Source organism: Eumetopias jubatus, unplaced genomic scaffold (assembly GCF_037043125.1).
Source record: "Eumetopias jubatus isolate StellerSeaLion01/CBP00866 unplaced genomic scaffold, mEumJub1_p1.0 scaffold_1, whole genome shotgun sequence".
Lineage (NCBI taxonomy): Eukaryota > Metazoa > Chordata > Mammalia > Carnivora > Otariidae > Eumetopias > Eumetopias jubatus.
In genome coordinates this window covers 101,558,018-101,579,822 of record NW_028274807.1, presented here as the reverse complement: position 1 = coordinate 101,579,822, position 21,805 = coordinate 101,558,018, and the positions used below count along the sequence as shown (strand labels likewise).

At 37.8% G+C, this 21,805-nt stretch overlaps 1 protein-coding gene across 2 annotated transcripts in view; it reads left to right on the top strand.

The window, feature by feature from the left end:
- Window positions 1–21,805, top strand: part of NMD3 (NMD3 ribosome export adaptor) — a 39,782-nt gene that overhangs the window by 1,824 nt on the left and 16,153 nt on the right. For both annotated transcript variants that reach the window (XM_028103100.2, XM_088025592.1), the window contains exons 4-7: window positions 2,046–2,142; window positions 8,562–8,642; window positions 9,416–9,544; window positions 9,817–9,907. In XM_028103100.2, coding sequence (XP_027958901.1) covers window positions 2,046–2,142; window positions 8,562–8,642; window positions 9,416–9,544; window positions 9,817–9,907 — 398 coding nt within the window. The remainder of the gene's footprint in view (window positions 1–2,045; window positions 2,143–8,561; window positions 8,643–9,415; window positions 9,545–9,816; window positions 9,908–21,805) is intronic.

Genomic DNA, 21,805 nt, shown 5'->3' with positions numbered 1-21,805 from the left:
TAATTATTTATGTTGGTGTCGCCAAAGATTTTAGGATTTGCAATTTTGTAGTGTACTCTTCTGGTTTGCCCTCGTAAGCTGGTAAGTTAGTGTAAAGGTATTTGAATCTGCTTTTTTTCTTGTAAGGGTGTAATAGGTTTGATGTATACAGTTAATAGGTATGAGTTGGTGTTTGTAAGGGTAAGTGAAAGCAGATAACTAAGGACATAATATTGTTATTATCATGAGGGTTTTTTTTTTTTCATTTTAGTCACCAGAAGTTATGTATGATAAAAAAAACCTTAAGTTTTAATGTTTTAAGTAATTAGCAAGGTGTTTTAAAAATCTATTAAAATGCCAGTGTAACAAAATGATAATGGTTAGCTGTTGAGTAACACAAAACTGCCTAGTGACACTGCCCATATAAAGTTAATTGCCTGTGATTTCCTAAGTGGGTTAGGACTCTAGTGGTTCTTAACTTTTTTGGGGGGGTGGTGAGAGGGTTGGCTCATGAATCCCTTTGACAATTTGAAAACTATCTTTCCAGAAAAATGCTTAAAATGTACATATATACAAACACATGAAACTTTACTGTTTCAACGAGTTTACAGTTTGCAAGTTTGGCATGTATGAGGCTTGATCAATTACAGATATTTGCTATTCTTAAAAGCATGGTGGAGTGAAAAAAGCACAGGACAAAGAATCAGGAGACCCGGTTTGTCTTGGATTTCTCACAGACTAGCTTTTTGAAACTGCCAGTTAACCTCTCTAAGCCTTAATTTCCTCATCAGAATGAAAGGGCTTTATTAGGTGATAGATGAAGCCCTTTCTGACTCCAAAAGCATGCTTATAATAAAGGAACCTCTATAAGGTTTTTGAATGAACCTTTAAAAGTGAAAATCAGGCGCCTGGCTGGTTCAGTAGGTAGAGCTTGTGACTCTGGATCTTGGGGTTGTGGGTTCGAGCCCCACATTGGGTGTAGATATTACTTAAAATCTTAAAAATAAATAAAAGTGAAAATCAGAACATTCACTTAACAAATATAGCAAAAACAAGCACTCATATAACATATTTAGAAGTGTTACGTATTTAACAAACATTTACTGAGCACTTACTATGTGCTTGGCAAGGCTTTTTTTTTTTAGGATTTTATTTAGGGGTGCCTGGGTGGCTCAGTCGGTTAAGTGTTTGCCTTCAGCTCAAGTCATGATCCCAGGGTTCTGGGATTGAGCCCCGTGTCTGGCTCCCTGCTCAGTGGGGAGCCTGCTTCTCCCTCTGTGCATGCGCCCCCCCCCACTTGTGCTCACTCCCTCTCTCTGTCAAATAAATAAATAAAATATAAAAAAATAAAGATTTTGTTTATTTGACAGAGAGAGAGAGAAAGCATAAGGAGGGGGAGTGGCAGAGGGAGAGGGAGAAGCAAGCTCCCCTGTTAAGCAGGGAGCCCAGTGTGCGGCATGGTCCTGGGATCATGACCTGAGCCGAAGGCAGATGCTTAACCGACTGAGCCACATGTGCCCAGGGATTGAAATTTTAATTTAATTAGGTTTTATGTAAAATTTAAAAACAAGTTTTACAATTTAAAATTTGGGAAGGGACTTGAAATAGATGAATAGTCTGAACTACTGTTGATACATAGTATGAGGTACTAATTTACCTTTTTTGTAAATCAGCAATTTTTAAGCATTTTAGATGTTTAACCATTTTAATGCCATTTTAAGATGATTTCTTACCTGTTTTTCAAAGTATAGCTTCAAGGAACTCTTAGGAATTTTGTCAGACCTCACTGGAATTCTTTGCTGGTGTTTGAAGTAATAAGATCTCTTTAATAGATTATATCAGATTGGCTTTCTCAAATATACTTAGGATTTCACTTTTTAAACTAAAGCTACTGATCTAATTGAAAGTTTTCTGAAACTATTAAATATATTTGGGTTAAATGCTTCATATCAACCTTGGGAATTATTGTCTGATTAGTAATCAGTGTTATATCTGCAGATTCACATTGAATTTTTTGGTTTTCCTGAGAGATGCTGGGTTTCAGTATTTTTTTTTTTCTTTCTCAGATATTTCCAGCCGCCTGGAACTTGGATACAGTGTGCATTAGAATCCAGGGAGCTTCTTGCTTTGTGTTTGAAAAAAATCAAAGCCCCTCTGAGTAAGGTAGGTTAGTCAGTTAAAATCAGTTTTTGTAGGTATGTGTTTTTGTTTTTATATTTTAATCTGTTATTTTCAGAAGATCCTATATGATTAGGTTTCCCCAAAATAACCTAAATGTTGGTAAGCATCCTACTACAAAACTATGTTCATTTTTTAAAGTTATATATATTTATACATATATATATTTTATGGAAATGAAAATCTTTTTGCTTTGAAAGATTTAATGTAGAATCATTTTTTTCACTATTTATTGAGAACCTCTTATGTGCAATAGATTTTTTCCTGAAAATAAACAAAACCATTGCTAAACATAATTTAGAAGGTTATAGTATTAGGGCTACGGTATTCAGTCTCTTTATTTTCAGTATTACTCTAGAAAGAAAATATTTGTGCCTGTTACTTAAAGTCAGTGCATTAATATCTCCAAAAAACAAATAGAATTTTAGCCCAGTTTACCTCTCTGCATAACACTTTCAGTTGTCTTTGTGTTAAATTTTATGACTGATTCATTTCCACCAGATATGTTTTTAATTGAAATGGACTCTTGGTTTGAAAGTCTTCAGATTCTCTTTTAAGCTCTGATAAAATTTCATGTAATAGTTCTTTGAAATTTTTTCCTTTCTTTTCTTTTTTTCTCCTTGGAATTTCTGTTAGTCTGTGTTGGCCCTACTGGCTTAAAACTTTGTCTTTTTCCCCCTTATTGTTTTTAATCTTTTTGTCTTTTTTTCTGTGTTCTTGGTGAGTTACTTTATGTTCTGGTTTGTGTATTGATTTTTTTTGTTCCAGCAGTGATATTTTTATGTTCCAGAGTCTTTACCATAGTCTTAATGTTTTGATGCATTCTGTTCTTTTTTAAAAATTTTTTTCTTTTTAATTTTTCTTTAAAATTTTTTCTTTATTTGAGTATCGTTGACAAACAGTATCACATTAGTTTCAGGCATACAACATAGTGATTTGACATCTTTATACATTATGCTCTGCGTATAAGTGTAGCTACCATCTTTTACTATACAACGCTATTACAATATCATTGTCTATATTACCCGTGCTATACCTTTTATCCCTGTGACTTATTCATTCCATAACCGGAAGCTTGTTTCCCACTCCCTTTCCCATTTTGTCTATCTCCATAGCCCCCTTCCCTCTGGCAATCATTAGTTTGTTCTCTGTATTTATGGGTCTTACTCTGCCTTTTGTTTATTCATTTGTTTTTTAGATTCCACATATGAGTGATATCATATGGTATTTGTCTTTCTCAGTCTGACTTATTTCACTAGGTCCATCCGTGTTGTTGCAAATGGCAAGTTCTCATCCTTTTTATGGCTGTGTAATATTCCATTCTCGCTATATACCACATCTTCTTTATCCATTCATCAATCGATTAACACTTAGGTTGTTTCCATATCTTGGCTATGGTAAATCATGCTGCAGTGAACATAGAGTGCATATATCTTTTCAAGTTAGTGTTTTTGTTTTCTGTGGGTAAATATCTAGTAATGGCAATTTTACATCTACGGTATTTCTGTTTCTAACTTTTTGAGACACCTCCATACTGTTTTCCACAGTGGCTGTACCAATTTACATCCCTACCAACAGCAATGCTTTCTGTTGAATTTTTCTGAAGGTTTGCTAATAGGTTTTTAAAAAATTTCCTTCTGTTCCCTAATTTGTCTCCGGAGTCAGTTTTTTGTGTAACTTTCACTTTCATACTCTGGCTTTCAGGCTTTTGTCAAATGCCTGGTGAGTCTTAATGATTCATTAGTTCATTCAGGAATGATGATTAAGTGTCAGTTCTGTGTCAGTCTGCTTTTGGTGTTGGGGATATAGCAGCGAATGACAGAGGCAAAAATGTCTGTCTTAGGTAACTTTTACTCTAGTTGGAGGGGAGGGTGTGGAGCAGGTGTATTATACAGTATGTTAAAAGGGTCTCAATTCTGTGGAAGGAAAAACCAGGAAGGGGATAAGAACTGCATAGGGAAGAGTTGCAGTTTAATATAGAGTGGTTAGCATTATATGTCAGCTATACTCAAACAAAATAAATAATTGAAATAGAGTGGTTGGGCCTCTCGGATGAGGTGACATTTGAGTAAACATTAAAGGCAGTGTGGGAGGGAGCTGTGCAGAAATCTGGAGAAGGGGAAAACTAGTGGGGGATGAAAACAGCAATCATGGAAAGTCCCAGGTCAGCTTTTACTCTGAGTGTAGTGGGTATAAAGGGTATAGGGTAGGGTAGTAAGATGAATGATTTATGATTTATCAGGATCCCTCGCTGCTGTGTTTAGAATACATATGAGGGAAATGGGGGTGAGGATAGAAGTGGGGACCTTTAGGAAGTGATTGTAGTAATCATGAGTGATGGTGGTATTTGGATCAGTAGTGGCAGTGGTGAGAGCGGACAGCCTGGATCTCCTTTGAAGGTAGCCAGTAGTGTTTACCGATGAAGCTGGATGTATGTATGTGACGGATGAGCATAAGGATTATTTGACTTCTATGATTCTTGACTTGATTAACCAGAAGGAGGGAGTTGCTGTTAGTGAGGTAGGGAAGGCTTCAAGAGGAGCAGGTCAGGGTGGGAGAGATGAGCCATCTCATAGTGGTACTTAGGTGTCCATTAAACATGGAAGTAGACATAGTAGGCAGCTGTATAAATAAGCAATGGACTGGTCCAGACTGGGGATAATGAATTTGGGATATAGATGGTATTTAAAGCTGTGAAATTGAGTGAGATTTCCTAGGGAGTTTAGTTAGAGAAGGGAAGAAATGTGAGGATTGAATCCTGGGGTCTTTTACTGATAAAAGCTTGGAAAGATGATAAATCAAAGGAGACTGAAAAGGAGTTGCTAGTGAGGTAGATGAAAAATTAGGTGAGTGTAGTGTCTTGGAACACAAGGGAAGTATTTTACAAAGGAAGTGACTGGCTATGTAATTTGCAGATGATGGGTCAAGTAATGAATTTGTAGATTTAGTAATGTGAAGACCATTAATGACTTTGATGAGCAGGTTCTGTTTAGTGGTGGAAGTAAAGACCTGATTGGAATGGAAATGAGAGAATAGGAGGACAGGAATTGGAGATGGCAAGTATAGATAATTTTTCTGAGTTTTGCTGTAAAGGGAAACGAATGGGGTAGTGAGTAGAGGGAAATAAGGGGAAGGGACCCATTTCTCGAAGACGTGAGAGGTTATAGTATATTTATAAGCTATCTGGGAGTTGTGGGAACAGAGGGAAAAATTTGTGAAACTGCACAGAGACAGAATAATTGACTGGGGGATGACCTTGAGGAGTGGAAAAGAGAGAATGTAGCCTATTAGTGGAAGAATATCAACAAGTATTTGGCATTTACTCTCTCCCAGGCACTAATTTGGGAGCCTGGAATATTTTGTGCAACAAAACAAAGATCTTTGCTCACTAATGGGGTATTCTTAAGGTTGGTCTTGATGGGGCAAGGACAGTTCATCTGTGGTAATAGGAGAGAAGGTGCTGGTAAGTGGGAGCTTCTGGAAACTCTTCTGATTACTTTTTATAATTGAGAAAACAAAAGCCTGGGGAGTAGTTATGAAGGAAAAATTAAGATGTTTGAGGAGCGAGGGGAAGGTATAAAATAGTCCTCTATAGAGTGGGAGAGGGAATATACTAGAATGATGTTGTGTGGTTGCAAAGATTACTGTTATAAATTTAAAGACTTGCATGTTGTGTATTTATTTCTCTACCCCTATCAGCTGCACAGGTGAGGCATAGAACTGGCAGGGCACTGGATTTAACAAAGATTGTGATTTAGCCAAATGACCAAGGTAAAGTGAGAGAGGGACCAAGGGAATTGAGTGTATGCATGGGAATGATTCTGGCATGGGAATGATTTTGATGATTGATCTTGAAATTAAGCTAGGATATGATGGAAGTGAGTAGACAAGGAGGTATGAGGGATAGTGAAAAGGTGGTAGGATGAATAGATGATAGGTTGCAGTAGGTTGAAGGATTTTTGGTGCTCAGGAACTAGAATGAATGAGCTGGAAGGATAAGAGATGGGAATCAGGAAGTGGATATTTGGAGTTGAGATTTTGGAGGGGTTTCAATTACTGGTAAAAGGATATGAGTAGCAGAGAGAGAAGGAGGACAAGATCTTGGGGAAAGAGGAACTTGAATGCAAATGCTAGGGTATTGTGGTGATAAATATGAGGATATTGAAATCACCGAGTATTAATATTGTTGGAAAGAGCAACAGTGAGCCAGGAGCTAAAGTCTTTGAGAAGGTGACCCTGCAAAGGTTAACAGATGACTATCACAAAGAGTGGGTAGCATATCCTTAAGATTCAAAACTGGGTGTATTTAAGGAGGAGGCAGGGAGAGTGGTTTGGAATTAGCAATTAAGAGCAAGGAGGACACCTCTCTGGCTCTTGGTCCAGTGATAAGAATGAGAAAAAAATTAGCCATTACTTTAATTAGCTGCAGGGGAGCAATATATATAATCAAGAGATTAGAAGATGAATGGAATGTTCAGCAAAGAGATTGAGAATTTAGGAGGTTTTGTTGTTAGTGAATGTTGCATTCCAGAGGGAACAATGAAAGCTTTTCAGAATTTTGGGAGGAGTGTTAGATGGGACAGAATAGGGAGTATGTGGAACCAACCATATGGAGATTAGAGTGTGGGGGATGAGGGGTGACTGAAGTGTCTGGGACTGTTGTAAAGAAGGATAAAGGGTCCAGTAAAGTTGATCAGTTTTGACTGTCTGAGGACAGATAGTGTGGTGAGGCTGTGTTGCTGAATGTTGAAGTAGATGTCAAGGGTCTTCTCTCCATTCCTGTAGATGAGGTTGGAAACTGAGAGAAGGGCAGTCCTAGAGCTCTTGGGTCTTCTTGACCCTTGTGGATGGATGGTGGCTGAGGGAATAAGAAGCAGCCTGTTACCCTCTGTACCTGGTGTGGCTTATTGACTACTAGGTTTTGCTTTAGTGGAACCAGTCATATGAGGAGGGTTTTACCCTGGAGTGCTGTATCTACAACTAGTCTAGTTTTCACCAGACAGAAGTTGATAAAATTATCATCTGCCCACTGATGTCTCCCAAATCTGTTATCTACAGCTCTGATTTCTCCATAGAACTCCAAACCAAATGTGTATCTTAACATCCACTTAACAACTTCATATAGGTATATCATAGATAAATCCTCTTAAACTCAAATGTCTGAAACCAAATGCAGCATCTTCTCTCCATCAAATCTGTCCTTTATTTATTTCAGAAAAATAGTTATTTCCTAGATGCCCAAGCTGGATGCTTGAGCCTCATCCTAGATTCTGTTCTTTTCCTCCTTCCCATATCCAGTTGTCACTCAGTTCTGTAGATCTTTTTTCCTAAATAACTCTGTGTCTTTCTACTTCTTTTATTTCCAGCACCTCTCAGTTCAGATCACCTACAACTACTGCCCAAATTATTGAAACAACCTCTCTTTTTTGTTTTTCTCTCTTTCTCAAAACACCCATTTTAGCCATATTGAGCTACATTGAGTTCCTCACATGTAGCAAACTTTCTTGGCCTCTGCTGATACAGCAGTGAGTTACCATTGTGGATTCAGTATTTAGCCTGAGATGCCCTCTAATGAACTATTTATTTATTTATTTTTTTAAAGATTTTATTTATTTATTTAACAGAGAGAGAGAACAAGTAGGCAGAGCAGCAGGCAGAGGGAGAGGGAGAAGCAGACTCCCCACTGAGCAGGGAGCCCGATGCAGGGCTCGATCCCAGGACCCTGGGATCATGACCTGAGCCGAAGGCAGCCGCTTTCCCACGGAGCCACTCAGGTGCCCCTGAACTTTTTTTTTTTAAAGCCACATACTTAATGTAGATAGAATAATCTGAGTAGAAACTTTTGTATATGAGATTTCTAGTAGATGATGAATCAACAGATCTTTGCTTTCTTCTAAAAAGTATAATTTCTATTTTTTAAAAAGGTATACTGGGGCGCCTGGGTGGCTCAGTCGTTAAGTGCCTTCGGCTCAGGTCATGATCCCAGGGTCCTGGATCGAGCCCTGCATCAGGCTCCCTGCTCCACAGGAAGCCTGCTTCTCCCTCTCCCACTCCCCCTGCTTGTGTTACCTCTCTCGCTGTGTCTCTGTCAGATAAAAAAAAAAAAAAAATCTTTAAAAAAAAATAAAGTATACTTTTTAAGGGAAAAGGATTTTTTTCTATGCAAATACTTTAATTTTTGTTTGAATTATACCAGTTGCATTAATGTAGTCCTTAGATGGTCCTTTCCTTGCACTTTTTGTTGCCAGACCTCTGATGATAATTTTTTTTTTACTGGTGATGTTGAGTAGTCATGCTAATCACAGATTCCTTAAACTTATGAAATTTATTTGTTAATGACTTGTTCTTTCATCTTTTTTCTCAGGTGGGAACTTATGTTTCTTTTTGTTTGTGTTATTTTGAAGGTACGGCTTGTAGATGCAGGTTTTGTTTGGACTGAGCCCCATTCTAAGAGACTTAAAGTTAAGCTGACTGTTCAGAAAGAGGTAAGCTGTATACAGTTTTTTCAGCATGTCTGGAGTGTAGGTAGTGAAAATGAAGGGATGTTGGTAAGTTACCTTATTTGAATAGCTTAAAAGGAAAAGATTACACTCTTAATTTTAACCTTTCTGGGTTTTTTTTTGGGGGGGGTCATCTGCCAGATGATCAGGTCATTAGTAAGAGCAGCCATTGCTCATCTTTTCAAAGTTATTTTTATTAGAAAAAAGATTGAGGTAAAAGCATGAGCTAAGACAGTGTTTCTCAAACTTGGCTGAACATCATTATAAGTCATAGTAAGTGAATCAAACTGGATCCATCTGGATGTGACACTCAGGAATCTGTGTTTAAAAGCTGCCCAGGTTATTTCTGATGATTGGCTATGTTTGGGAACTATTAAATTAAGGAATGTCTTCTTTTTTGGGAGTTTTCTTTGTCTTATTTTTTTATACATATACACACACATATATAGATATATAAATCCTTCAAAGACTATCTTCACAACCACTTTAACTAAAGGTAAATATGAAATGTTATTAATTTAATCCTACAAATTAAACCTGTTTTTTTCTTGAACTAGGATTACTTATTTTTATGATTTTTAATTTAATTGATTTATTGTGGATGTCCTCAAAGCATTCGTGGAAAAAGACTTTAAGTTATTAACTCTAAGTATTAAAGTTACTAAATATTATTTTCTTTTAAGAAAAATATTTGTTATTAAACAGAAAGGAAAGAAGGAAGGAGTGTGATTTTTTTTTTTTTTCTCGCCCCCTATCAGGTGATGAATGGTGCTATCCTTCAGCAAGTGTTTGTGGTGGATTATGTTGTTCAGCCTCAGATGTGTGGAGATTGCCACAGAGTAGAAGCTAAGGATTTCTGGAAGGCTGTGGTTCAAGTGAGGCAAAAGGTATTGAGAGAAGGATGATGAGTGAAACCTTCATCTTGTGTTTCATTTCTGTCAGTTACAAGCAGTTAGTAAAACCACCTCCTTTCCCTTTTCAAATCCTGTAGGTACCAGCGATAGTCTAGGTTTCTGGAACATTCGCTTTTGAAAATAGGTCACTATCACGTTTTAGATAATCTTTAAAGATTATTTTTGTTTTAAAAATCAGTGCGCTATACCTATAGATGGCTTTTTTTTCATTTCCTCTATTAATCTAATAATGCATTTATATTTAGACTTTGCACAAAAAAACTTTCTACTATCTGGAACAGTTGATTTTAAAATATGGAATGCATCAGAATACACTTCGTATCAAAGAGATTCATGGTAAGTTAAAATTTAAAAGCATTTGAATTGATGTCAGAATTATTTCAGCTAACATAAGTCTTATCTTTATTGATAATATCTAGAATAATACTGTCCAAAAGAACTGTTTCTTCTGTTAGGAAGAAAAAAAATCTTGTTTTTTTTTATCTGCACTGTCCAATATGGTAGCCACTAGCCGTATATGGCTATTGAATACTTGAAATGTGTCTAGTGCAACTGAGGAGCTGAATTCTTAATTTTTTTTGTTTTAATTTAAATTTACACTAAGTAGCTACCAGATGAGTAAACCAGTAACTGCATTAATACAGTGTAAAGTGCTGTGATGGAAAACTCATTGAAAACTTGTTTCATGCAGAGATTAGTTTCTGATTGGAAGAAAATTATTTTTGAGATCTCTAAGTTCTTTTGTAATATTTTTGGTTTTGATATGCAAATGATATAGTTAGATTTCTTAAAAGGTAGAATTCAAAATTTTTTGCATGATTTCCTAATGGTTCCTTAGAGTGTGTTCTGTCTTAGCACTTACTGGTGGTGTAGTATACGTACTAGATGGTGGATGGATATTTCTCTAATTGATAGTAGAAAATATAAATGTTCTTAAGCAGACTTAAAGGTTAGTATTTTTAGATGGTGCTTGATATGGTGAACATCTATATACATTGTTTTCCTAGTCTCTAAAGTATAGGTTTAGAGATACTGTTCTTAAAGGAATGACCAAATTCTTACATCATACTCCTCATTTTAAAACTGGGAGTTCCACTGTTACTAATTGATCTGTTACTCATATCTTGTCTTGGGAAAGTACTTAGAGAAGTGTGGTTTTGGGCCCTTAAATGGGGGGAGATGTATGTAGTGATGTCACCAGGAGAAAATCTTTTAAGCTTTGTATCTGACCTGAATGCCTTAAGTAGACATAAGGTTAATAGTCTAAATCCGTGAAACACAATTTATTTTATTCATTTAAAAAAAATTTTTTTTAAATTTATTTGAGAGAGAGTGAGCGAGTGAGCATGAGCTGGAGGTGGGGGTGGGGGCAGGGAGGAACAGAGGGAGAGGGAGAAGCAGATTCCCCACTGAGCAGGGAGCCTGATGGTGCTCCATCCCAGGACCCTGAGAACATGACCTGAGCCAAAGGCAGACACTCAACCAACCAGGCACCCCAAGTCGGTGAAACACAATTTAATATTTACTGTGGGTAAGGTACCTTGCTGCCTATTTAACATGGTGCCTGGCTACTTGTGGCCAGCCACCAGGCAAAAATACACCTTTGTTCTGAGTAACTCTCCTTTGAGCAACTCTTTCGGGGATAAGTAGATCCAAATATTATAGCTAAGAAAGCAAACCACTATTATTCTTTTTCATCACCATGGCAGAAATATACTCAAAGAATTTTTTTGTAGCAAAAGACTTGGATACATCCTGGGACATGCTTTTGCAGTCATATTCAAAACCAAAAATATTGCAAGTTTAGGGGCCTTTTTTCATCCAGAGGAGTTAATCTTTTTTTTTCCACATGCTAGTTCTTGGTTTGGTTTAAATGAATTTTTTGTTTGTGGTTTATTTGTAACTTTGTTTTTTATAAAATCATAGTAATAGTAAAAATTCACACATGGGATGTATATGTGAATTAAAGACCTCTAAATCTCTTTTATCCATTTGTTATCTCCAGAGGTAGCCCCTTAAAACAAGATAGTATAATATGTACTCTTTTGGGGGGGGTAGGGAGAGGGAGAGAGAGAATCTTAAGCAGGCTCCATGTCCAGTGTGGAGTCCGACAGGGCTGTCTCACAACCCCGAGATCATGACCTGAGCCAAAATCAAGAGTCAAACGCTTAACTGACTGAGCCACTCAGGCGCCCCTATAATATATACTCTATGTAAATTGTGATCGCATTGGTTTCCCCTCAGGTGTTTGATCATTCTGTAATATTCTGTGACCTGCCATCTTACTTTATGTGGAAACCTTGCCATGTCATTGAATGTGGTCCTATTCCATTACTTTAACCACTGTGTGTGTGTGTGTGTGTGTGTGTGTGTGTGTGTGTGTATGTATTCATTAATCAATGTATATTTAATTATTAGGTTATATTCTGTTGACTGGCTTATAAGATATTCCATTTTTTGCTGCTACAAATAACATTATATTAACTTACCCTTATGTTTATGTATATTTGGTGGTTTTTCTTTGAGATTGAGTTTAAGAATTGAAATGACTAGACCGGAGTATGCAATTGTTAAATTTTTATATGTACTGCTAGATTGTCTTTCAAAATAGTGCCGGTGTACTGTCCCAACACTTGCAAGAATTTTCATTTTTTCCCAAACACTTGCCAACACTCTAAAATTGTATTGGCCTTTATGATTTTTGCTGTACTATTAGAGAAAATAATGGTATCTTGTTTTAATTTGCATTTCCTTGATTACTAATGAGGGTTAACATTTTTATATATGTATTAGCCATTTATGTTTATGCCTTATGTGAATTGTATGTTTTTCATGTCTATTTCTTCCTCATGTATTTTGTCTTTTTTTATATATATATCTTTTTCTTTAAATTTTTTTATTGTTATGTTAATCACCACACATTACATCGTTAGTTTTTGATGTAGTGTTCCATGATTCATTGTTTATGTATAACACCCAGTGCTCCATGCAGAACGTGCCCTCTTTAATACCCATCACCAGGCTAACCCATCCTCCCACCCCCTCCCCTCTAGAATCCTCAGTTTGTTTTTCAGAGTCCATCGTCTCTCATGGTTCGTCTCCCCCTCCGATTTCCCCCGCTTCATTCTTCCTCTCCTGCTATCTTCTTCTTCTTTTTTTTTCTTAACATATATTGCATTATTTGTTTCAGAGGTACAGATCTGTGATTCAACAGTCTTGCACAATTCACAGTGCTCACCATAGCATATACCCTCCCCAATGTCTTTATCACCCAGCCACCCCATCCCTCCCACCCCACCCCCACTCCAGCAACCCTCAGTTTGTTTCCTGAGATTAAGAATTCCTCATATCAGTGAGGTCATATGATACATGTCTTTCTCTGATTGACTTATTTTGCTCAGCGTAACACCCTCCAGTTCCATCCACGTCATTGCAAATGGCAAGATCTCATTCCATTTGACGGCTGCATAATAATATTCCATTGTATATATATACCACATCTTCTTTATCCATTCATCTGTCGATGGACATCTTGACTCTTTCCACAGTTTGGCTATTATGGACATTGCTGCTATAAACATCGGGGTGCACATACCCCTTCGGATCCCTACATTTGTATCTTTGGGGTAATACCCAGTAGTACAATTGCTCTATCATATGTTAGCTCTATTTTCAACTTTTTGAGGAACTTCCATACTGTTTTCCAGGGTGGTTGCACCAGCTTGCATTCCCACCAACAGTGTAGGAGGGTTCCCCTTTCTCCGCATCCCCGCCAACATCTGTCATTTCCTGACTTGTTAATTTTAGCCATTCTGACTGGTGTGAGGTGGTATCTCATGGAGGTTTTGATTTGGATTTCCCTGATGCCGAGCGATGTTGAGCACTTTTTCATGTGTCTGTTGGCCATTTGGATGTCTTCTTTGGAAAAATGTCTGTTCATGTCTTCTGCCCATTTCTTGATTGGATTATTCTTTGGGTGTTGAGTTTGATAAGTTCTTTATAGATTTTGGATACTAGCCCTTTATCTGATATGTCATTTGCAAATATCTTCTCCTATTTTGTCAATTGTCTTTTGGTTTTGTTGACTGTTTCCTTTGATGAGCAAAGGACATTTCATCTTGATGAAGTCCCAATAGTTCCTTTTTGCCCTTGCTTTCCTTGCCTTTGGTGATGTTTCTAGGAAGAAGTTGCTGCAGCTGAGGTCGAAGAGGTTGCTGCCTGTGTCCTCTTTTAGGATTTTGATGGACTCCTGTCTCACATTGAGGTCTTTCAACCATTTTGAGTCTATTTTTGTGTGTGGTGTAAGGAAATGGTCCATTTCATTCTTCTGCATATGGCTGTCCAATTTTCCCAACACCATTTGTTGAAGAGACTGTCTTTTTGCCATTGGACATCTTTCCTGCTTTGTCAAAGATTAGTTGACCATAGAGTTGAGGGCTATTTCTGGGTTCTCGATTCTGTTCCATTGATCTATGGGACTGTTTTTGTGCCAGTACCATACTGTCTTGATGATGACAGCTTTGTAATAGAGCTGGAAGTCTGGAATGGTGATGCCAACAGCTTTGCTTTTCTTTTTCAACATTCCTCTGGCTATTCGGGGTCTTTTCTGGTTCCACACAAATTTTAGGATTATTTGTTCCATTTCTTTGAAAAAAGTGGATGGTATTTTGATGGGGATTGCACTGAATGTGTAGATTGCTCTAGGTAGCCTTGACATCTTTACAATGTTTGTTCTTTCAATCCATGAGCATGGAATGTTTTTCCATTTCTTTGTGTCTTCCTCAGTTTCTTTCATGAGTGTTTTATAGTTTTCTGAGTACAGATCCTTTGCCTCTTTGGTTAGATTTATTCCTAGGTATCTTATGGTTTTGGGTGCAATTGTAAATGGGATCGACTCCTTAATTTCTCTTCCTTCTGTCTTGTTGTTGGTGTATAGGAATGCCACTGATTTTTGTGCATTGATTTTATATCCTGCCACTTTTATATCCTGCACTTTACTGAATTCCTGTATGAGTTCTAGCAGTTTTGGGGTGGAGTCTTTTGGGTTTTCCACATAAAGTATATCATCTGCAAACAGTGAGAGTTTGACTTCTTCTTTGCTGATTTGGATGCCTTTGATTTCTTTTTGTTGTCTGATTGCTGTGGCTAGGACTTCTAATACTATGTTGAATAGCAGTGGTGATAGTGGACATTCCTGCCCCGTTCCTGACCTCGGGGAAAGCTCTCAGTTTTTCCCCATTGAGAATGATATTCGCTGTGGGTGTTTCATAGATGGCTTTTATGATATTGAGGTATGTACCCTCTATCCCTATACTCTGAATAGTTTTGATCAAGAAAGGATGCTGTACTTTGTCAAATGCTTTTTCTGCATCTATTGAGGGATCATATGATTCTTGTTCTTTCTTTTGTTGATGTATTGTATCACGTTGATTGATTTGCAGATGTTGAACCAACCTTGCAGCCCAGGGATAAATCGCACTTGGTTGTGGTGAATAATCCTTTTAAGGTACTGTTGGATCCTATTGGCTAGTATTTTGGTGAGAATTTTTGCATCCATGTTCATCAAGGATATTGGTTTGTAATTCTCCTTTTTGATGGGGTCTTTGATTTGGGGATCAAGGTATTGCTGGCCTCATAAAAGGAGTTTGGAAGTTTCCCTTCCATTTCTATTTTTTGGAACAGTTTCAGTAGAATAGGTATTAATTCTTCTTTAAATGTTTGGTAGAATTCCCCTGGGAAGCCATCTGGCCCTCGGCTTTTGTTTTTTGGGAGATTTTTGATGACTGCTTCAATTTCCTTAGTGGTTATAGGTTTGTTCCGGTTTTCTATTTCTTCTTGGTTCAGTTTTGGTAGTTGATACATCTCTAGGAATGCATCCATTTCTTCCAGGTTATCTAATTTGCTGGCATAGAGTTGCTCATAATCTGTTCTTATAATCGTTTGTATTTCTTTGGTGTTGGTTGTGATCTCTCCTCTGTCATTCATGATTTTGTTGATTTGGGTCATTTCTCTTTTCTTTTTGCTAAGTCTGGCCAGGGGTTTATCAATCTTGTTAATTCTTTCAGAGAACCACCTGCTAGTTTCGTTGATCTGTTCTACTGTTCCTTTGGTTTCTATTTCATCGATTTCTGCTCTCATCTTTATTATTTCTCTTCTCCTGCTGGGTTTAGGCTTAATTTGCTCTTTTTTCTCTAGCTCCTTTAGGTGTAGGGTTAGGTTGTGTATTTGAGACCTTTCTTGTTTCTTGAGAAAGGCTTGTATTGCTATATACTTTCCTCTTAGGACTGCCTTTGCTCCATCCCAAAGATTTTGAACAGTTGTGTTTTCATTTTCATTTGTTTCCATGAATTTTTTAAATTATTCTTTAATTTCCTGGTTGACCCATTCATTCTTCAGTAGGATGCTCTTTAATCTCCATGTATTTGAGTTCTTTCTAACTTTCCTCTTGTGATGGAGTTCTAGTTTGAAAGCATTGTGTTCTGAAAATATGCAGGGAATAATCCCAGTCTCTTGGTACCGGTTGAGACCTGATTTGTGACCTAGAATGTGATCTATTCTGGAGAATGTTCCATGGGCACTAGAGAAGAATGTGTATTCTGTTGCTTTGGGATGGAATGTTCTGAATATGTCTGTGAAGTCCGTTTGGTGCAGTGTGTCATTTAAAGTCTTTATTCCCTTGTTGATCTTTTGCTTAGATGATCTGTCCATTTCAGTGAGGGGGGTGTTAAAGTCCCCACTATTATTGTATTGTTGCCAATGTGTTTCTTTGCTTTTGTTATTAATTGCCTTATATAATTGGCTGCTCCCATGTTAGGGGCATAGATATTTACAATTGTTAGATCGTCTTGTTGGACAGACCCTCTAAGTAGGATATAGTGTCCTTCCTCATGTCTTATTACAGTCTTTGGTTTAAAATCTAATTTGTCTGATATAAGGATTGCCACCCCAGCTTTCTTTTGGTGTCCATTAGCATGGTAAATGGTTTTCCACCCCCTCACTTTCAATCTGGGGTTGTCTTTGCATCTAAAATGAGTCTCTTGCAGACAGCATATCGATGGGTCTTGTTTTTTAATCCAATCTGATAGCCTGTGTCTTTTGATTGGGGCATTTAGCCCATTTACATTCAGGGTAACTATTGAAAGATATGAATTTAGTGCCATTGTATTGCCTGAAGGTGACTGTTACTGTATATTTCTGTGTTTCTTTCTGATCCCTGCTGTTTTTAGGCTCTCTCTTTGCGTAGAGGACCCCTTTCCATATTTCTTGTAGGGCTAGTTTCGTGTTTGCAAATTCCTTTAGTTTTTGTTTGTCCTGGAAGGTTTTTTATCTCTCCTTCTATTTTCAGTGAGAGCCTAGCTGGATATAGTATTCTTGGCTGCATATTTTTCTTGTTTAGTGCTCTGAAGATACCATGCCAGTCCTTTCTGGCCTGCCAGGTCTCTGTGGATAGGTCTGTTGCCAGTCTGATGTTTCTACCATTGTAGGTTACAGATTCTTCTCCCGAGCTGCTTTCAGGATTTTCTCTTTGTCTCTGAGACTCGTCAGTTTTACTATTAGATGTCGGGATGTTGACCTATTTTTATTGATTTTGAGAGGGGTTCTTTGTGCCTCCTGGATTTTGATGCCTGTTTCCTTCCCCACATTAGGGAAGTTCTCTGTTACAATTTGCTCCAATATACCTTCTGCCCCTCTCTCTTTCTTCTTCTTCTGGGATCCCAATTATTCTAATGTTTTGTCTTCTGGTATTGCTTATCTCTCGAATTCTGCCCTCGTGATCCAGTAGTTGTTTATCTCTCTTTTTCTCAGCTTCTTTATTTTCTATCATTTGGTCTTCTGTATTGCTGATTCTGTCTTCTGCCTCATTTATCCTAGCCGTTAGTGCCCCCATTTTTATTGCACCTCATTAATAGTCTTTTTGATTTTGACTTGGTTAGATTTTAGTTCTTTTATTTCTCCAGAAAGGGTTTCTCTAATAACTTCCATGCTTTTTTCAAGCCCAGCTAGTATCTTTAAAATCATGATTCTGAACTCTAGATCCAACATCATACTAATGTCCGTATTGAGTAGGTCCCTGGCAGATGGTACTACCTCTTGTTCTTTTTGTTGAGGTGATTTTTTCCATCTTGTCATTTTGTCCAGAGGAGGATAGATGAATGAGAGAACAAAATGCTAACAGGGTAACAACGTCCCCAGAAAATATACTCTAAACAAATCAGAAAAGACCTGAAACCAGGGGAAAAGAAAGGGAAAGAAAGAAAAAAGAAAGAGGAAAAAGAAAAAGATAAAAATAAACAGAATATGATCAAATATGATCAGGCTGGTGCATAGATCAGTGCCACACACTAGATTTTGGGTGTATTTTGGTCTGTTAGAAGAAAGTGCCTCCCAAAATTTTAAAGAAAGAAAGACATATATGTACAAAATAAGGGTTGATACGACGAAGGGATGGAATATGACTGTAAAGATGAAAATTATAAAAAATTTTATAAAAGGAATTGATAAGTTGTTTGAAAAAAGAAATTAGAGGGGTTAAAAAAAAAAAAGAAAGAAAAAAAGGAGAGAGAATGTGATCAGGCAGGAGACTAGAACAAAGCCATACACTAGAGATTTAGGGTATATTTTGATCTGTTAGAGGAAACTGTATCTCAAAATTTTAAAGAGAGAACAACTTACATATATGTATGCCTAAAATAAGGGTAACTACTATGAAGGGATAGAATATGACTCTAAAAATGAAAAATAAAATTTTTTTTTAAAAAAGGATTGATAAGATGGTTGAAAAAGGGAAAAAATTAAAAAAAAAAGACAGTTAAAAAATTAACTTTGAAAGACTAAAGAATCATGGTAAAAAGGCCATGAATTCTATGTGCAGTATTCCCCTAGCGCTGGAGTTCTCCCGTTCTCATTGATCAGTAAACTTGGTCTTGGCTGGCTGTTCTTGCTATCTTCTGGGGGAGGGGCCTGTTGCCATGGTTCCCAAATGTCTTTGCCGGAGGCGGAATTGCCCCACCCTTGTCAGTCAGGGCTAAGTAATCTGCTTGGGTTTGCTCTCGGGAGCTTTCGTTCCCTGCCCTGCAAGCTTTCCCTACAGCTTTGGAGGCTGAGTGAAAATGGCGGCCTCCCAATCTGCGCCCCAGAGGAGAACTTGGGGCCCCGCTCCTCAGTGCACCCCCAGAGAAAAGCAGTCAATCACTTCTGTCTCCCCGGTCTCCAGCTGCACTCCGTGCTCACCTGGCCTGTGACCGAGCGTTTCTATCTCTGGCACCCGACTTGGTGTGGAGTCTCCAAACCCAGCAGATCCCTGTGGTGTGTTCCACACTGCTCTTCCTGGCGGAGGAAGGGGAGTCTCCCCGGATCTGCTGCTTGTTGGATCCCTGCTGGAGGAGCGGTGGCCCGACTGTCACCGATCACAGTTTATGGCAACCCCGAGCTGAGAGCCCGCACCTCGGCTCCGTGCCCGCAGCCGGCTTCCCTTCTCCGATACCTGGGAGCTCTGCCGCACTCAGGCACCCCCGGTCTTCCTGTGACCCCGAGGGTCCTGAGACCACACTGTCCCGCGAGGGTACCACCCCCCGTTTAGCCACTGGAGCGACGTCCCTCAGCGGAGCCGACTTCTAAAAGTTCTGACTTTGTGCTCCGCTGCTGTCACTTTGCCAGAAGCCGCTGACCGAGGCCCCCTCCCCTGCCATCTATCCTCCCGAGTATCGCCTCGGATTCACTTCGCACGTCCTACCTTCCGGAAAGTGGTCGCTTTTCTGTTCAGAGAGTTGTTGCTGTTCTTTTCTTCGATCTCCTGTTGAATTCGTAGGTGTTCAGAATGGTTTGATCCCTATCCAGCTGAATTCCTGAGGCCAGACCCTCATTTATTTTGTCTTATTCCAGACATCAATCTCATTACGTGTGTGTGTTATGTATGTATGTTTAGAGAGCTAGCATGCATTTGAGTGTGAGCCTAAGGCAGCAGATAACTTCTTGCATTGTCACATGCCTTTTATCATTTAAATTTTTTATTCTTTAGTTATATAGCTATGGCTTATAACTTTTGTGTCTTATATAGGAAAGCTTTCTATACTCCCATCATTATATTTTTAAAGTAAATTCCATTTAGATTTTTAATCTTAACCGTTAGAGTTTTTCCTAGGTTACTCTATCTTTTCCCACTGATTTGAAAGATCTCCTTTCTTACGTACGATAAATTCCTTTATACACATGACTCACCTCTGGTTTGTTTTGTCTCACTGCTTCTACCACAGTATGTGAATTATACTTTATAATATGTATGCCCTTATTAATTTTTTTGTAAGATTTGGTTGATAGTAAATAAGAACATGGATTCTGAAACTGATTTTGTGGGTTTGAACTCTGTCCCTCCAGTTTTTTTTGCTGTGTGATCTTAGGCAAGTTATTTAACTTCTCTGAGCCTCAGTTTTCCCATCAATAAAACAGAAAGAATGGTAATAGCATTTACCTCATAGGATTATTTTAAGATTAAATAATCTATGCAGAACACTTAGAACCCTGCCTGGTGCATAATCATGTTTATTTAGTTCTTTTCTGTACTTTGGTGAAACATTTTATAGTTTCCTTTTAAAGATTTTTAAATGTTTCTTGTTATTTTTTTTGGCTCCTCTACACTGTTTTGTCATTGTGGATGGCAACTTTTTAAAAATTTTATTTATTTGAGAAAGAGCATGAGTGGGGTGGGGGGGGAGATTCAGAGGGAAAGGGAAAAGCAGACTCCCCACTGAGCAGGGAGCCTGCTGCGAGGCCTGGTCCCCAGACCCCAAGATCAGGACCTGAACCGAAGGCAGACGCCCAACGGACTGAGCCACGTAGGCACCCCATGCATTTTTAAATTGATTATTGCTAATATATTAATCTTGAAATTTCTTAATATCACTGATAGTTTATAGTTGATAACTCTTGATTTTTTAGGTAAACCATTATCTGTAAACAATGGTATTTTTATTTCATCTTTTGCATATTTTTCCTCTTCTTTTTTCTTTCTTTTTCCCTTTGGCTAGGAATGGAGAGTTACATGATACAGTAACATGGTCATATGTCAGGCATTATCTTTCTGTATTTCATCCCTAAATGTAATATTTGTTGAGATTTCTATTTGATACATGTGCATTCATAGTTATATACATATATAAGCTGTTCAATCCAGTCTTTTCATCAGTTATATTAGTGACATCGAAAGAATTGCAAGGTTTGCCGTCTTTCTACCTAGTGTTTATCAACCTCTTGAAGTTTTGTAAGAACCTGCCCATTGAGCCTGGGTGCCTCAGTCGGTTAAGCATCTGACTTTGACTCAGGTCATGGTCCCAGGGTCCTGGGATCGAGTCCTGCATTGGGTTTCTTGCTCAGTGGGGAGCCTGCTTCTCCCTCTCCTGTCCTTCCCCCCGCTCGTGCACACATGCACGCTCTTTCTCTTTCAAATAAATAAATAAAATCTTAAAAAAAAAATGCTGCCCATTGAGACATTCAGTTTGATATGGGGGGGTAAAGGCTTTTCAGTTTCTTTTGTTAGGGTATTAGTCTTTCTAAGGTATTCTGTTGCTTCTTGAATTACTTTTAATAGCATTTTCCAAGGAAATCATTTCATCTAGCTTTTCACATTCTTGGCATAAAATCCAACATAGAATATATATTATAACGTTAGATCTCATCCATAAACTATGGTTGTATCTTCTTTATTCTTCCTAATGTTGTTTGTCTTTTCTCATCTCCCCTCACTTCTTTCCGTCTATCAGATTTGCAAGTTTTGTCCGTTGGTTTTTTCAAAGAACTAGCTCGAATCAAGTCTTTTCTTTTTTAATTTTTGCTTTAAAATTAACATCCATCACCGTATGTATTAAAAATTTTTTTTCCTTCTACTTTTTAAAGTTTTATTTTGTTTGAATTAATTGAAAGCTTATTTTTAGTTTCTAATAAATATACTGAAGTTTATAAATTTTCGTGAGTTCATGTTGGTTTTGTAGCTGGTATTTATAGCTACCTTTTTCCACTGTACATTGCATATTTCTTTTATTTTCAGCATCTCAGCTGTTTTATTCTCTTGGGTATATATCTACGTGTAGACTTGCTGAGTCATATGGTAAATTTATGTTTTTCATCTTTTTTTATGTTTATCTTTTTAAGAAACTGGCAGACTATTTCCAAAGTGGCTGTACCATTTTATGTTCCCATCAGCAATGTTTGAGGGTTCCAGTTTCCACATCTCCTCACCAA